The sequence below is a fragment of the Acanthochromis polyacanthus genome, chromosome 15 (genome assembly GCF_021347895.1).
Source record: "Acanthochromis polyacanthus isolate Apoly-LR-REF ecotype Palm Island chromosome 15, KAUST_Apoly_ChrSc, whole genome shotgun sequence".
Lineage (NCBI taxonomy): Eukaryota > Metazoa > Chordata > Actinopteri > Pomacentridae > Acanthochromis > Acanthochromis polyacanthus.
In genome coordinates, this window is record NC_067127.1 from 9,881,843 (window position 1) to 9,900,305 (window position 18,463).

The window sequence follows — 18,463 nt, forward strand, 5'->3', positions numbered from 1 at the left end:
TTATCACAAACATTTCCTCTAGAAACATTTAAAACAAAAACTGAACAATAAATATATTTTCTCAGTTTTATGCACAACAGGTGGAAACCAACAATCGTGCCATTGAACCTGTTGACACCAGAATTTCCAGAGCAACCAGATCTCCAGTATTTCTTTCTCTCTTTCTCTCTCTTTTCCTTTTTCTGCAAAGATTCATCTCTCTCCTGCATTTAGCTGCTATGTGTTATGAGACTCTCTTCAGCTCATTAAAATGTAATGCTGATGACCAGCTCTCTGGAACAGTGCCTCCTAACCAAAGTTCATCACTGGCAGAGCACTACGGGGCTTTTTCACTTTGCACACATGCAGTGGGGCTTTTTCACCAGCACCGTCCTCTGTCTAAAGACACTTTGTCCACTGCTGCACCGCTTCATGTGGGAAAGGTGAAGGTGTAGGGTGTCTGCTGCTTTAGTTGCTCCACCAGAACAGAAACTCTTTTATAGTCCATTTAATCAACACTTTTCCAGGACAGGAAAATCGTAATTTTCTCAAATTTTCCACGTTTATACTAGTTATAGTAATAGTAATAATAATCATAATAACAATAATAATAATAAATTCAAGAATTGTTCAACCATATTATGAGCCTAGATGTGTGTTCTGTTGTTGCTCCACACCTCGGTGTTGGAAAACAGAGCAATTGTCTGGCAATAAAGAGGCTCCTGCCTCCTGTGTCGCAGTGTGGTCCGCGTATTGAACGACTTTGTTGGGTATTTCCTTCTGCCTCTGGATCTGGTTACGCGGTATTGATCGGTTTTTATCGAGACAGATGTGATTCTTCGCGGCCCCAGCCTCAGCTCCCGTGCTGGCTGTGTTGTGGAGGGCCGCACAGGGGATTGAATTGCACTTGTGAGACCACCCCGGATAGGCTCGGCTGGAATTGACTATAGCTCAGCCTTGTATGCGAAGATAAAGGAGCTATCTGCTTATTTCGGCGATGATTTAAGCAAAGAAAATGCCACCTGATTAATCCAGTTTGTCTCAGGTGTACACTTTTTTCTAACCTTATGTGCATGCACACTTTTAGAAAGGAGTAAGCTATGGTTCGAGACGAATTTACGCGCCTTTACGCAATTTGGCACGCTTTCCAGAATATAATAAAATGGAATAAAAGCGGTATTACCACCTACCTGTTGATGGATGAAACGCTGGGAACCGTGTCGTTGTCGCAGACGCCCTCAGCCAGTAGTCGGTCCCTTATCTCCCAAGCGAACATGGTTGGATTCTGGCGCTTATAATCTGCAATTTTATCCACCACTTTCGGAGTTGCGACCTTTGGTTTGGAGCCACCAATGACTCCGGGTTTAATACTGCCGGTTTCATAGTACCTGCATGGGGACAGAGCGAGTGTTCCTGAATCTGGATCCCAAAATCAACTCATTCGTGTGATCAATGAGAAAGGTGACTTTTAAAAATCGTCTGTGTGGAAACAAATCTCCATCGACCTTCTGCAGTTACAATATACTGCACAATTTTAAAAAACAAACAAAAAACCTAGGAATATGATGGCGGCATTAATCTATTAATTGGCGTGGAAGTGTGCTGTAATATGGGCCTAATTGAGTGTCAGCTGGAAGGCGAACAGAGCTGATTTTCAACGAAAAGCAGTGTAATTAAAATGAAACAATATGAGCAGTGAGACGGACAGAACAAGAAGACAGTTTAGCTGTAAGAGCACAGTTTGGACCTGCTTTTTTTTTTTTTCAAAGTCTGCATGAGCTTACAGTAGCATGCACGACATGCCACCATGACCTATTGGTAAATGTTGGTGACAAACATTCAGTGTGTGTGAAATGAAATACCTCTGAAATGCCTTCTGATAGCTGAAAAAAATATATTTCAAAATATTATCTCACAGCATTTGTGCTCTGAAGTAAAAATGACCTAATTTCTCAGGTTTCAAGTAGCTTTTACACGGATGAAAAATATAGAAACGGACAGTACGTGTTGATATATTTTTTTAAATATTTGGTTTATAATGTGGTTTTCTTAATCAGCCTAATTTTCCAATTGGCGTCTCATGGTATTTTATCCACAGTCTCCTGTAATATTAAACAGCCTCATAATTCGCTTGGATATTTTTAATCTCCCCTCCTAACATTTATTTCATGATTATGATGCTTTTTTCTTGCGAGGCTGCAGGTGATGGATGGAAAAATCTCGGACGCAAAACTGCTGTGTTCAAGCAAAAAAATAAAATAAAATAAAATAAAGAAGGGAGGGGAAAAAGAGTAAAAAAAATGACCTGCCTATATAACCGATGACTGAGGCTGAAATAGAGCTGGGTGCGCATATATAGGAGCTATAGAAAGATTGATGTTTGACACACATAAGGGCTCTGGTTGGTAGTGGATCCCCCCTTTTACCTGCCGAGGATTTTGCTGACACAGCCGTGACTGACCCGTAGCTGTCTGGAGATGTCGCAGGGCCGGACGCCCTGGTGGGCCAGCTCCACGATCCGCTGCCTCACCACGTCCGGGAGGGGTCTGCCGTTCACAAACACCCCGCCGAGCTGGTTCACACCGCCGTGCCCTGCGTGGGATACAACAGCAACACAGGCGGAGGACATAACATTACATACCTGCAGAATAGAAGACGCGCTTTCCCTCCGTGGGCGCGCAGGCTTTTATTTTGTGCTGAATGTTTTCAGAGCAAAACACACACGCAGTGAAACGTTTGCAGCCTGAAATATCTTAAATCTAACAATAATAATAATAATAATAATAATAATAGTGCAGGTTTAAATCGTGATAGGAGTTTAATTGGAGCTTTCAAAATAAAATACACAACAGTTTAAAGATCTCATGCTGCTTTAAAAAGCAATGTTCATATTTTTTAATTTAAATACATTCAGCTAGAAATCAAAACACCCCTATATTTTTATTTTATTTTATTCTATTTCATTTAAAGAAGCTATCCAACATAAAGCTCCCCTCTCCCTGTATATTGGCCTGCTTAGGCAATGTTTTCCAAGAGCATCTCCACTGCACTGCAGCCTAACACATGTCGCAGATATTATGTTTCAACCTGTTTAATTTTCCTTGCACAATTATTGTAAATAATTAAAATAAGCTTTGATAACTCATATTACCAACGCGGATTGTGCGATTGAGGAGGGGATAAATAATTTAGGCAGAGGTCCGGGTCTTCTTTACGCATATCATATGGAGGAAAAGGTGAAGAAAAAGCAGCAGTTACTACAACAACAGCTACAGCCATCAGGTTTCTTTTTTTAGTTTATTGTTTTATAAATTCTTTTACCGCCCACATCTGAAGTGAGAGAATAACATCAATTTACACACAACGTGCTCTTGTCTCCCCTAAAGGAAACTGTCATTTCACGCGTAATAAAAAGCTTTGTATTTAAATTGTTCTAATTTCTCACTTGGCAGTAAATGTATAAAGCAGCTTATATCCTCCCGTTTTAACTGAACTCTGAGTCAATAAAGTTTCCACAACAAACTTCACGAAAAAATAAGCGTAAAAACTAAACTCTCCAGTGTGCCATGTGCGTTTAAAAGTTCGCCAGATTTTTCCTGTTATAAAACATGTCAGCAGCCATGCGTTGTTATTTTCTCTGTCTTAATCTCTCTATTTATTATTTCACAATAAACACGTTTAATTTAATTTATTTATTATTATTATTATTTTTTACAGATGACTCTTCAGATTAAACGCCAATGTTTTAAGGAAATGAAACGACTTGGAAAATTAAAGAATTTTCAAGAGCTGTGTTCATCTTTGATACAGAAATAAAACGTTCAAGAAAAAGAGCCATGATGAAGTTACAATAAATATATTTTCGTATGTACATTTAAATATTTATAACTGCCTGATTTGTGCGTAAATTTAAGCACAATCGTTCCAAACGCACTGGATCTAAATGTTTCGGTGTAAAAACTAATTCAGCATACTCACGGTGCATCGCTGAGAAGGGGTCTGCTTTGCAGTGAATATCCATTGGATAGCAAAGGAAAGAAAGGTAATCGACTGAAGTCGCCGTTTCGCCTCGGTGATGCAGCTTTAAAGGAGTAAAAAAAACAACAACAAGGATTTATATGTTGGTGTAAAACAGTCCGTGTGGAAGAGTCCGCAGGCTGCAGCAGTCAACAACTTCTTGGGGCGATGCTAAGTTTTCCTCCTGTTTCAAGTCTGAACTCAAAAGTCAGCAGAAGGAGCTGTCAGGTGCAGAGCATGACCCACGCGTGTGCAGAGCGCACCAGTCGCAGCAACATTGGCTCAAACCGGGTCACTGTTTGTGTTTAACGGACATCGTGAGGACAAAAACAAAAGATCTGCTGATTCTCCACAGGTCCGATCTGCAATCTGCGGCCGGAGGAAAAAAAAAATCCCCTCTCCTGTGGACGGCTTGGTGGAGCGGCGGGCTCTGTGGTTTAATCAGATAGGGGCGGAGATGACAACAACATGGACACGGCGGAGCACAGAGCAGTGTGTCCCCCTCTCCTCCGGAATGGGCTGTGCCTGAGCGAAGCTTTGGGCTGAGAATGAAACCCCTCTCCTTGTGTGTCTGTTTCTAAAAGCTGCAGTCCCACAGATCACCCCCCTCCTACCTCCATCCTACAGATCCCCTTGCATAGAGATGGATGACTTGTCAGACAAAGGCAATAGATTCCAACACTTTGTGATTCGCCCACGTAAAAACCTGCAGCTCAAATGAGGAGGTCCCTGCATCCGACAGCCAGGAAGGGGAGGGAGACGAAATGGGAAATGATGAGACTTTGGGGTGAGGAATCAAGGAAATTAAAGGCAGGGGGTAGAAGAGAGGTAAAGCACTGCCAAGCTGCGTTGCGATCAGACGTTTTCATGCAGGGCTCCCAATAGAAACACTTGCGACTGGGACTGAGGGATGCACACGTGGAAGATTTTAGCTACAGAGCCTAAAACAATACATTTAAAACAATCCTCAAATGTTTTTGTAGATAATATTGAGATTGAACCATTCCTCATTATCACCCTGTGAGGAGTGCAGAGTCTTAAAATTGTTTTTTTGCAAATATGCAGTAGGAATGGATTGCATTTCCCCCCAGCTTTCCTATCCTAAATTATCCTCAAAACATATTTAAGCAAACAAAAGCCTAAGCTGTGAATTACGCACGGATGAGATGGAATGAAAAACTAGTTTTCAGGTGTAAAATACAGCTGCAGTGCTTCACTCTGTATTTATCTGTGTGTGGTCAGAGCTGAGCTGTGCAAGGTGAGCTGCTGCCTGCAGAGGGAGAGTCAGTCAGTAGGCCATCATCATCATCATCATCATCATCCTCTCATCATCTGCTCGCCGCCTGTGCGCGGTTTCGCTCTGTAGATGGCGCTCACACAGTGTAGTTCCGCAGGGGCCGCTGGGCTCCTGCAGGCAGCAGGCAGGTAAAGGAGGCAGGAGGGCAGGCAGGAGGGCAGGATGCTGCTGAGGTTGCCCGGGTCAGAGGTTGATGGTAGGACTGCCGTGAATTACGCACTCTTAATGTCTTCTGGTAATAGTCAATCCAGAAGGAAACAAAGAGGAAAACGTGCAATCGAAGAGCCTCCATACATTTAAAATGAGAGATTAGAGGCAGGTGGTTAACAATAAGTTCTGCATGTAATATTCAGTTGGTGTTTAGCTGCAGTTTTATTTATTTCTCCATGTGGATGACACTTACAGTGGTGATGCATGCAGTCTCCCTGCCTTAACATGAACGTATGTATTTATTTTTGTAGCAGCAACAACAATCTTTAATTGTTATTTGGAGCTTTCCTGGACTTCATGGCATCGTGTTGCGTCCAGCTTCGCCCTCTGGACAAGTTTGAGGACGATTCCTCTTTTTACTTTCTTTTTTTCTGCATTTTTTGGGGAGGGAGCTTCTGGTACAATATGTAGCACCATGGGCTGTAATTTCACACGTCAGTGCACTTTTGCCCTAAAGCTGCTGCTATTTCGCCCACAACACCCCTATTTGCCCCCCGTACCTCCTCTGCGCTGCCACGGTGACGTCCCCGTGTCACGGCGCTACGGAGAAAACAAACGGCGTGATAATTAAGAAACTGTTAGTCCTGACTTCACCCCCTTTTAAAAGCTCCAGTCACGGAGGACCCAATGCGATTATTGCTTTCGATTTTTTTCTCCTCCCTTTTTTGTTGTCTACATTATAGAATAAAGAGCATCGGAACAGTTGTCACACAATAAGAGAACAGCTGATTTTAATACATTTCACACACTTAAAACAATTACACAAACGTTCCAGCTTTCTAAACACAGTGCTTTTATTGAAATCAGTAGAGGTTAAATAGTTATAGATCCTGCAGGCCTGTCTCCTGTTTCATTTAATGTTTCCTTTAAATAAAAAAAGGCCCAGAGCATCCTTGTTGTAAATGGAAATATTAAGTAATAATTACAATATTTTAATAAGAATATTGAGGTAGAAAGACAGGCAAGAAAGAGATACAAGGAGGAAGGAGTGATTCATTTCCAAAGAAAATCATTTTCTTTTCTTTTTTTAAACATATGGCCTGTAACGGGAGGTCCACAAATATTTGAAGTCCTTCTATTGCCCACTTTAAAGCGATAATTGCAAAAATAATATTAAAAGAATAGATATTCATTTGAATATGAATATCTATTTACAGATGTGGAAGTTACCAAATTAGAGTGGATAGAACTATGAGAATGTTTCCATTTTAATTAGTCAGGAATTTAGGATAAATGTAACTACACTACATTATTACACTGCAATTTTACTTTGGGCTAAAGAGAAAAGCTTGTATAACTTTAGTTTGGGCTACTGAAGAATGTGGCAATATTGCAATTTATTAAAAGTAAATATACCCCCATTTGATTAGATGTATGAACACCACTCATTTTTTCTTCCATTTGTGGCTCACTTACTACTTTCAGCTTTTCAATTTAATACATTTCTAACCCAATTTTGACCCCAAACCTCACAAAATTCTTGCTAATTCTCCCCACATCTCCCTTGAATATATCCCCCCCTCCATTAGTTAAAACATCAGCATCATATCAGGAGCCACTTGCAACATCCCACAATGATTTGCAGTCTCCTGACACTCAAAGCCATATGGGTAGGCTATGCCAAACTGCAGGATATCAGCTGCGTCCTTAGATTGCCTATTCATGTGCTTTATAACGGGAGCAGATGGATATCAATTTGACTCCATTCTCGACACCATCACAGATTGATTTTGTACTTGCTTTTAATTTTGCCATAATTAATTAGATCATTACAACTGTTTTCCATTGATCTTCCCATCTAAACCCAAAATTGAGAGGTGAATTAGATTGTGATCTATGTTTTCAATTACACTCCCAAGAATATAGGTGATGCTAATAGACTATTAAGCCAATTTGTGTAATAATAGTAATAATTATAATAATATACAAATGCAATGTGCTTACCTTAATTTCTGACATTTTATGGCAACAAAAATCAATGTAAAGTCATTGCACAACACAGAAAGAAAACCGCGAAATTCTTTGTCTGATTGAAATAATAGTAATAATGACATGAAATAAAAATCCAGATGAGCATTTGCGCACAAAGCTGAATCCGCCTCACAGTCTTGTCCCGCACAGTGCAGCCAACATACCTGCAAACAAACAGTGACATTAGTATGAGGCAGAGGGAGAAATCCTTACCTGATCGACCCGCGCTGTGAGGCATGGCTCTCCCTTGTCTAATGGTGCGTCTCCCCGATGCAGCCCAGTAGATCTGTCCGGCCTCCTGCGCTCCCTCCCCGGCTGGGCGTCGAGCTTCTCCCCGCTGGTTGTCAGAATCTTTGACCGATCATCCAAAACTAAACGGTTTAGGCGACAACAAAAAGAGGAAGCAACCCTGCTCCAATGAGCTACGAATTGATAAAGGAGCGAGAAAAATAGAAATCAAAAGAACACAGACTGTTGCAGGTGCCGAATTAAAAGGATCTAAAACTCGCCTATAATGTGTAAAAGGGAAAGAAAAAAAGCGATTTTATTTTGGAAACAGCTGCGTCATCGACTGTTTCACTCAGTTTGATTAGTAAACATCATATTTCACATAAGCTAGCATATAGCCTTTTTTTTTTAAATTGACATATTTTATTTGAAAACTAACTTTTATTATATATATTTAATATTGTATTTTAATTGTCAAAATATGAAATTATTTGGTACGATTTTGCATAAGAAAAACGCATGCATGGAAATTATGATAAATAATAACAATGATGTGGTAATATTTGTTTTGGAAGTAGGCTGTGGCAGTTTGTGTGCAGGCCTCTCTCTCTCTCTCTCTCTTTCTATGTCTGTCTCTCTCTCTCTCTCTTTCTCTCTCTCTCTCTCACACACACTCACACACACACACACACACTAGTGCTATTAATTTTTCATTTTCAAAGCATCTTTCACTACTTGATCTTTTTCAGCTTCCCCTGCATCCAAGCTAAACTAAAAACCGCACATTCAGTCCAGCCAGATTTCACCAAAGACAAACTTCCCACAGGAAACTTTCTCTGTGTGTTTAACAGTGTAAGGGAATACAAAAAAGAAAATGTATAAGGGAGAGTATAAAACTTAGTAACTGGAACATTAACAGATGAATAACCAGTAAAAATGCAATATTACAATATCCACAAGAACGACAGAGCGTGGTAAAGCTATAAAATCCAACATTAAAAGATTATAGCTTCTCTATCGGCTATTTAACAAACATTTTGTATTATAAGACTCTTTACAGTGCTTGAAGTTCAGAAATGGCAATAAGACTGCCACTGGACCAAGGACCAGTAATGGATATTATGGAACACTTTACACTGAGCTTGAAAAGATCTGTTCCTTACTTAAAATGCCATTTCGACAGGAGACCGGGTGCTTTTTGAAAACATCAGATTTTCATGACAGGCGTACTTATTTTGATAAAATAGATCATGTAAAAATCCATTATTTCACCTAAAATGCGACTGAAAAACACACATTTTTAACTACAAAAACAAAGTAAATATATAAGCATAATTGTGTTCATTAGCTGTTCTTATGCTTTGTAGATTTGAATCTCATTCAAATTGTGTATTTTTATATATTTATATGATATATAGTTATTTATTTTGTTATTTATGACAACTTATAATGATACAACAACTGACTGACAGAGATAACACACTTGCTGTGTCATATTAGAAACACCTGGACATCAGTGATCTTCCTAAGTATTTTTTTTCCTCCCTCTATGTGTTCACGCTACACACTGGGGGTCTGCAGGAGCATCCGAATGGGAGGAACCCAAATCGAGGATCTTAAATGGCCATAAAGCTGTGTGGGCTGTCAGTAATGGAACCTAAGCTCTTCTCAGAGCCACACACCACATTTACGGGTTATGACCGGAGTCTGCAGGAGAGGCAGATTGAAAATTGAAGGAGAGGAGTGATTTTGGTGGGACAGTGTTGTGGAGAGTGGGGGGAGAGAGAGATCTTATGGCGTAGTCCATTAGACTGGTCAACAGTATCTACTCTGTCCAAGATTGCCAGCGGGCTGAAAGGGAGGGTGTGTTGGTGGCGGATCATGAAGGGGGGGTCGGGTTAATGTTGAGGTATGTGTCTGTTAAAACCCCCCACCTCTTCCTGCCTCCCCTCCACACACAGCCAAAGTTCTCACCTGCACTTCCACCCTTCATCCTCAGACCCCGACCACACTGCCACCGCCACCCCTCCTCCCCTTCTCGCCCCCGTTTTTTTTTTTTTTTTTAAATAGTGTCCCACTTGCTCATGGGCTGAACATTAAATAAACCTCCCTCCCTTCACCCTTCGTGCCCCCCCATCTCTCCCTGGCACCACCTCCCTCTCCTCGCTCGGAGGCCACTGTAACTCCATGCACCAGGCTGTGCCCATCATTTATCACACCATACACCGGCTTCAAGTCAGATATTTTTTTTTCCCCAGCCTTTTGAAGCATATTAACAAAAATCTCAACACTTTTCCACTACTATTACAGTTCTAAACAGTATATAAACAGCCAATTATATATCTCGTATCATGTTGTGCGTCTTTTTTTTCCTCTGGGGGGGAAATGGATGGCCAAACTAAGACAACAACGTGACAATATGTTTCCTGCCTGGTGTCTGGATGGTTTGTTGGAAATCTGGGCTGAGCGACAGCCAGTATCATCATCATCAACTCTTGCCAGCTTTTCATATTTAAAGCCAGCAAGGGTTTAATTACCAAATGATGACAGTGTCATATGGTACCATGATGGCACAGAATGAGTGTGTGAAGTGTGCGTACGTCGTGTGTGTGTCTCTCTCCTCTCTCCGCTGTGCGTGTTTGTTTGTGGCGAGCGCGAGAGTGCGAACACCTTTGTGTGTTCTAACATCATGATAGTAGGTAGCTGAAGGGCCCGAACAGAGGAGACAGACAGTGGGCAGGACATCTTATGGGAGGAAAAAAGAGAAAAAAACACCGTAAAACATCTGTAATTTGTAATTCCCCCAGTATTCAATGGCTGCTCATGGATTAAAGATTAAAATCTATTGTCTTGACAGATGGGAGAGAGAGGGTGAGGAGAGAGGGGGACACTCATGCACATCCCATTTCCATTTGTATATGAGGAGCACAGTTTGGCTAATCACAGTGGAAAAATAAGCTGTCTGCTTGCCTTACTCTGGGCAATGCCACCATGAGACTTAATTCCAGCTGTGGAGACATTAGAGACAGACAGAGCGCTCGTTCTGTCGTGATGGTGTGTGTCAGCCTGCAAAGAGTATTTGTTTATGAATATTCCAGCGGGACTTAAGCACAGAGACACGCTGTGATCAGCAGGTAGCGATGGCAGGATAACACAGTATCTCCCACCTCCCTAAACCATTGAGCCAGCTGCGATGAAATGAGCTACCAAGGTGTATCAAAAAAGAGGCACTTCAGTTAAATCTTAGGGCCCAGAAGTGAAGCAAGTACTGCGTGATGGCAAGATGGGGTTTTTTTTGCTAATCAAAATGAGTCTTTGGCTTATTTGAAACGCTGATAATGGAGCACAGGAAGAACACAAGATGCTGAATGGTCGAGTTAGAGTTTCCTGTTTAGTCTGTGTGGTCTTTGTGTGTGTGTGTGTGTGTGTGTGTAGGGGGTAATGGTCTGGTCAGTGGAGTGAAGCAGACCACCTGAGAGTTGTTTTTGGGCATTAGTGTGTGTTCTCTCTCTCTCCCTCTTTTCTTTCTATGTGTGTGTGTGATATATGACACTGGCCATCTGAAGGAGGTACCATGCTCTCCCTCTCCAAGCCGCATGAAAGGGAGCTGAGAAGCCCGATGAATTAAAGCCTCTCTTCAATAAAACATCAGAGTCTTTCAGTAACACACGCTTGAGATGCCCCAGTAATTGACTTTTGGACTTTAGGATTTACATGAACCCTCCAAAAGCAGCTTACCTGTGCAGTGATGCCCCTTGAGTCCACATCCATTCCCTGCTGATGTTGGATTTCCATAAACTCATGCAATCTTTTCGTTTATTTATTTATTTTTCTCCAATATGTGATAAATGCAAAACTATCCACTGTAGATAATTTGAGGGATTTATTGAGGTGTTTGAATTTATTTATCTTGACTAAGAAATCTTGCTTAAGCCACAGATTTTTGGCACACTTGTATTCTAATATAGTTGGCCCGCAGATTCCACTCAATGCCTGTTTAATCATTTACAGAATTAACATGTATTACTATTTGTCTGGGCTTATTTACACATAATCCTATACTTATAGTGCAGTCAGATTAACAGTTATGTGCTTGGGAAAATGGATGTTTGATCGCAGTTGACTAAATTTAGTCTGCATTTTAGAATTTAAGATTAATTTCCTGTTAACATCATATTGGTCTGAAAAATAAGACACACATAGTAGACAAGTGCAGTATATTGGATGTCAAAAACACACATTTGTGACTATCTGTCAGACCGACCATTATTCATTGCAGTCGGTCAAAGTAGCCCAAGAGGCTTTGCTACCTTTTGTTCTCTCACAGCCAGAACCCACAAGCTATTAAAGAGGGCAGGACTGGTGCAATGTGCGATTTATTGGTCCATTCCTCACAAGTGCCAAGTAACCGTTTCTCCTTACAGCATCCACCTTGTTTGAAATGGGAACTCTGGATGCAAATGGGAGTCTAGACATATAATGTCGCTCATCAGGTTGCAGTTAAACATTTTGAAATCTGCAACTTGAGGAGATGTTGTGAATCTTACACAGCGCATAATAAACTCTTTAACCGGATGGGGAAAGTAAGAGTGAAGGAAGATCTATGGGAGGGGCAGAGAAGCTTGGCAGATTTAATTAATCACTGCATATTAAAATGTTTGTTTACAGAAGTGAACAGCTACAAGAGGTCCGATGTTAATTAATTTAAGGCGTACTTCCCCCCAGCCTCAGCGATGTGTCACAAGCTGCAGAGCTACTCCCTTTGGCAGGGACTCTGCGTCTCATTGGATATCCATCAATTGCTGTGAGGTGTGTACGAAACAAAGAGGCGCCGAGCACAAATTAGACCCAATGTTAACATGATTGCATATTAAGATTTCTAATTAGCAGGCAAAAGGAAAAGGTGAAGCAGTTGAAGAATACGTGGTGCATGGACGGTCATTTAAGTAACACAGCAGCCGAAACGTGAACATTTTTCTGTGGAGGATCTCTTCTCGGTTTCACAGTTGAAATCAGTGAATCTCATGTTCTGTGCTAAGCAGCCAGATGCATGTGTCCGAAGCGCTGACAGATGTAGTGGCTGGACAAAGTCAGACTGCTTAACACGTGTGCTGCTTCTGTCTGGTCTCTGGAGGTTCCTCTTCGGACAATGATATATCTAACTCCCCTTCGAGGTCAGCTGGACTGAGTCCAGAACATCACCTGCAATCAATAGTGTTGGTAAAGCAGGCCCAACTGAACGCATGTGAGGGCAAAGACTCCACTCAGAATCCCACTGTGGGGAAAAAAAGGCCTGCATGGCCCATTGCCTTGCTAAAACCAAACCACAGCCAGGTTGGACACCTGACACAGCGGTGTCTTTAGGAGAGAGCAGCAAAGCTGGTGCGAAGTGGGACCAAGGCAGACAGACAGAGTAGAAATATACAATTTTAAGAAAATAATAAAAGCATTAAAAATAGAAGCAAAGCAAAAATACACTGAAATCTGTCCAACGCTACCTTTTGAAATGTCAGTATCTGGCAGCAGTGATGGTTCATTTGTTGCACATGAGGATGCACCAAACACAATAAAAGAAAGGGAGAAACCCAGAGAGGGAGTGTTCATTGAGGTGAACAATGGCAGTATTTGTAGGGATGCATGTAATTATTTCACTTCTTAGAATCATTACTGGTCCTTCCTGCTGTATTGTCAGTAGCTGGGATGCTCGCATCCACAAGAGGAACGTGAGTGTAATGTTCCACTGTGGCAATCTAGCATGTGTTTCCCTCAAATTGCTCTCTTACCTCTAATCATGATTATCAGCCCAGAGCACCAAAAAGGGGCGAACACTCTCTTCATCTCACATAAATAGGCGGTACGTGTTTGAGAAAAAAACATGGAGACATGATTCAATTTTTAATGGTGAACTTAATGAAAATAACGCTCATGAAAATATTAATACATACGTGATCTTTTATCCTCATTTGACATGTTTCATTCTGTCACATCACCTGTAATTCAGCTTGGTGGATTTATTTCAATTAGCTCTCCAGATACAGATAGTTGATGTTACGGTTAGCATTTTAAGCCCTTTATTTACTAAATTTGTATATTTAATTTAAATTGAAACACAGCTGGATTCTCATGAGATTCACAAGATCATGCAAGAATCCATCATGCAAGGACTGAAGCTATGCACAGATTAGCATTCTGTGAGTAAATACTGCCAGCTGCAGACATGTTTGAGGTGCCACAGTTGAAGTTAACACGACAGACAGATAGTTCATTTAGTGACCTGACAAATACGTTTTCAAAGTGGCTTCCCTTTTTCCAAAAAGTTTCCAAGGACAACTTTTCGGAAAGCTCTGTGTTAGAATCCGTCTGGCGTGTCAGGTTAATGTTTCATTGTCCGTATAAAAAATACTGCTTCCAGATGTAGTGTAGTTGAGAGGTCTGAGTGTGTATTTTAATTTGGAAGTACATGAAATCGAAGGTCAGTGGCTTATCAACCTTTTATTGAGAGAGAAAAATATCCCAGTAGGAAATCTGAATTTCATTGACAGCAAGCTAGCTCTTTCTTGCCCTCTCTCTCCCTCTTTCTTTCTTTCACCTTTTACTTTAAATAATGTCACACGGGCAAAAAGATAACCCATTTATCCAATAAACGCTGGTGTTGCTTCTGCCCAAACAACCATGCTATGCTTTTTTATTCCTAACTCTCAGCTGCTGACAGAGCTACAACTGCTTCCTCAATCAAGGCTTTCGAGCGCCACAGTGCAGACTCCACTGCTACAGACACTGATGCCTGGGACACAGAGGTTGGGGAAAGTGGCAGATGCTCTGCAGTGTATACTGTGCGTGTGTGTGTGAACTCCTACTGTAAGTGGGATTTGAAGAATTGGCACAGTCATCTGAGCAGCGCTCCGCTTCTCTCACAAACAAATGAAGGCCCAGAGCCTCAAAGTGAGATTGATATCTCTTTCTGAACTTCATAGGGAATATTGTGAATATGGAGAGGGGTTCCTCACTCCCAGGGGATCCAAAGGACGCCTCTTCTCTGCTCTTCTCCCCACCTCCACGCCGACAATAACAGGAAAAAAAATGGCCCGGGTGCATCTTTTGTGTTCATCAATATTCACTCATTCATCGTGTGTCTTGGCAGCTGAAATGTCGACAAGCACGGGCCTGAAATCCACTTTGTCGCAGCGTGTCTGGAATTGAGTTTGGAATTAAAATAGAACAATCCCCAATTTTTCTGGACCGGAGGCAGAGCCATACATTTCACTTAGCAACTGAAAACTTTTCAATTTGTGCGGCGAGTCTTCAACAGAACCCAGCCATTAAATAGGTCAAGGATGGATGTACGCAGGCTGCATTGCTCTCTGAGTCAAACAAAGAAAGTTGGAAGCACAAGACATCATTTGTTTCACACAGAAGGAAACACTTGCAACTAGGGGGTTATACACATAAGCAAATAACGCATTTTGGAAAGCAGCAATAATCACTGTTTTCAAAGGAAGCTTTCTTTGACTGTAAAAACGGCTTAAAATGAAAAATCCAAATGTCACAACACATATTGCCTGTACAATGTGTAGTCAGAGGAAACAGATTCTTGGGTGGGATTCATCACAGCCTAATGTAACAATTATCACCCCTTGGTGACTTTGACAGAGCTGGCCCTGCTCTGACTCACTGACCTGGTCCTGCATGGGTCACAAACTAGGCAAAAGTTTACGACACTGAGGCAGCGGACCTCTGAACACGTCTCTGTTAAAATCTGTCTCTGGGAAAATGTGCTGGTATCTGCCAGAATCAATACAACGTGGTGATATGTTTTTAATCATTCGCAATTGATGATGATTTTGACTGTCATTTCCATGGTTGATGCACATAGCTCATGGCACAAATCCACGCATGGGGTCAGTGATTTCTAGAGTTTCAGTGATATATGGTCTAGTTATTTTTTTGTTGGCACGTTATTCATTTTCACATCCATTCACATATAAATATTCTGTTATTTCTCTTCGTTTGAAGTCCTTTAGCAATCACATTAGTATTTGTAGACATTTGCTTATCCTCACCTTCATGACATTGAGCACATGTACAAGTGAAGCTAATCCCCTTTTTTTGCTCCCTTTAAATCCCACCCTCCCAAAGCCACTTCATAATGATCTCCCCCTGAAAGGTAAATCAATTATATAACCACGACAAAAGAACCGTTTTGTCATAAAATGGTAATTAGTTTGGGTCCTGACCTCCCTCTTGGCACCTCGACTCCCCCAGCTGAGGACCAGGGCAGGTCCGCAGTCCACACTTAACGACAGGCAGGCGTAACACACTGGCTGAGCTTTGTGGGGCCTTTGTCTTCATTCAGGGGGAGATGAAGTTCTTGCTGCCACGTTTATCAATCATGGAGGGGCTCCAGCTGTTCCGTGCGCTTCGGCCTGACTTCAACAGCCGGCCTTACAAATTGTCTGTGAATAGCAAGGAAAAGGGACCCCCACCACACACACACACACACACGCACACACAGCCTTATACTAATGCACGTACCAGAATCACGTGCACAAACAAGACATTTGCCTTCATTTAGCGCACCCAGACTCACACATGCAGTGCCCCACCCTCGCATATACATACAAAGGCTTTCATTGCACACGCACATACACCCAAATACATAATGCCTCCTATTGTTCTCGTCTGGTGACAAATGTTTCTCTGCAGCCTTTTCACAGACACGTCCAACCCTGCAATCTGCTCGGTGCAATTACAAGATGGATTAACAGCTCTTTCTAGCACTGTCATCATCACCCTGCGTGCCTTGGAGGAATCTGAGGATGTTGCATTCCTGGATGAGAATCACATCCAATTACAGCTTAATGAATGAAGGAGAGACATATACTACTGAACAAATCAGGCATACTGAAGCCACTCTGAATTAACTTACAGTGTAGTTTTGAGGTTACTTTCTGTCAATGACTCAGGGATCAAATCCTGCAAGTAAAGAATTATTATTGTATGTTTGCATGGATGATCGGTAGGCTCTCACTAAAATGACAAGTTACATGTGTCAAAAATCTAGATGGATGAACATACGAATTAGTTGTTCTCCAAGGTCAAATAGTGATTGCATTGTTACTCTCACATGCCACGGTGTCAAAGCGATCCGCACTCTCACTTTTTCATCATATTCTGCACATCAACAAAATAGCAAGAGGATGAAGTGAAGGAGACGAAGAGAAAGAAGGAAAAGAAAGAAAGACGCACACAGAAAAGAAAGAAGGAGAAAGAGAGAGCAAACAAATTGATCGTTTGGTGGCTAGATCAGTCATAGTCATCCTGGGCGGATGGATGAATGTCTGTGATGGCCACAGCAGGTTCAGGGAGGGAGAGTGTCTGAAAACAAGAGAAATTGGTTTGGGCCCCCGGGAGAGGAATCAATGTGTGAGGGGCATTTAAGTGCTGTACTGCTGTTTTGTGCAGAGGTATGAGGGTTGTCCAGTTTGAGGGGTCGCAAATGTGACAGTTGAATTCTCTTTTGAAATGTCCATGTTTTGTTTGTTTCTTTGCAAAGAAGGTTTTGGTGAATTGAAGTCAGAAATTAGTTGACACTAAAGACTAGAAACATGTCGATAACGATCTTTAGAATGAGCTGATGTCCATGTTTTCATGTGGTTGCATTCTCGTAGAGCTAGAGCTTGAATGTCATTTAAAATTATTACATCTATTTGTGGATTTTATGTCCACACAATTTCCCCTGTTTTAATATGTAAAAAATCTCTAACCTAGTCTATCCACTGGGCCAGATATCTTAGTTTAATTTTAATCTAAAGGTAGTATAAACAATAGAGCTGCCGCCTTTCATGTAGTACAACGAAACTTAATTCCAATTCAACTCTAATTTTAAAATAGATCTGCAATATTTTCAGTTCATTCACAATACCGCCTCAGCATCACTTGACAAGCTAGCAGGGGATGACACATTTGTTGCTGTGGCAACATTGTTATAAAAAAAAGCCATAAACAGCCCACATTTATCCACAAATTTCCCACGCATGGTGTTAAATCAAAAATCCATCTACACAACTCAGATCCTAAGGTTTCATGATGAGTTTCCATTAACAACAAGAACAGCAAATTCCTAGACACGACTGGTTGTGCTTATACATCCTCTGTTTTGATTGTAACATAACAGCCTGCATACAGTTAACTTGCAATAAAATGTTATTTGCCCAAACTCACAGTAACTTTATGTGCCTTATAACAGCTTTGTTCAATTCATTTACTTGTGACAAATATTAATTTGTCATAATATCTTAGGACTATTTAAATATGACACAGACAGCAGAGTTCACTTTAACTTTCATTCTCCTCCTCTGACACCTGCTGTCCAGGAGGCCTGAGGAGGTCAGCAGCTGGCCCAGCCACCATGTTTCATTTTTTCGATTATGGAAAATCTCGCTGTTCCAAATGATGTCCTTTCTTCTCTTTTGACTTGTAGGGCTTCAGCTTTTAATCTTTGACCAGAGGTAGTGGGCGATAGGATGGTGAGGCAGGTGGTTAGATTCTTCAGAGAGAGAAACGGCCAAAAATCCAGTCTGCGGGAGGTTGCTTTAGCTGCAGTTTGTGATGCTCCCCGGCCGCTGTACTCACAGGGTTTTTCACTCTAATGACCGCAAACTATCTCATTGACGGTGGCAGTAATAGAGTTTTATTAACTGATTAGTCTCTATTTTCAGGGTGGAAACAAGAATCAAAATCTCATGCTACTTAATGGGGCCA

The 18,463-nt window shown here is 41.4% G+C and overlaps 1 protein-coding gene and 1 long non-coding RNA gene across 2 annotated transcripts in view; one reads left to right on the top strand and one right to left on the bottom strand.

The window, feature by feature from the left end:
* Positions 1-4,926, bottom strand: part of pax2a (paired box 2a) — a 29,915-nt gene extending 24,989 nt beyond the window's left edge. The window contains 3 exon segments of the mRNA XM_051960516.1: positions 1,170-1,367; positions 2,406-2,571; positions 3,958-4,926. Of these exon segments, the coding sequence (XP_051816476.1) occupies positions 1,170-1,367; positions 2,406-2,571; positions 3,958-4,000 (407 nt within the window). The 5' untranslated portion in view covers positions 4,001-4,926.
* The window catches only part of LOC127537638 (uncharacterized), a 161,426-nt gene that overhangs the window by 68,545 nt on the left and 74,418 nt on the right, over positions 1-18,463 (top strand). The window lies entirely within an intron of this gene.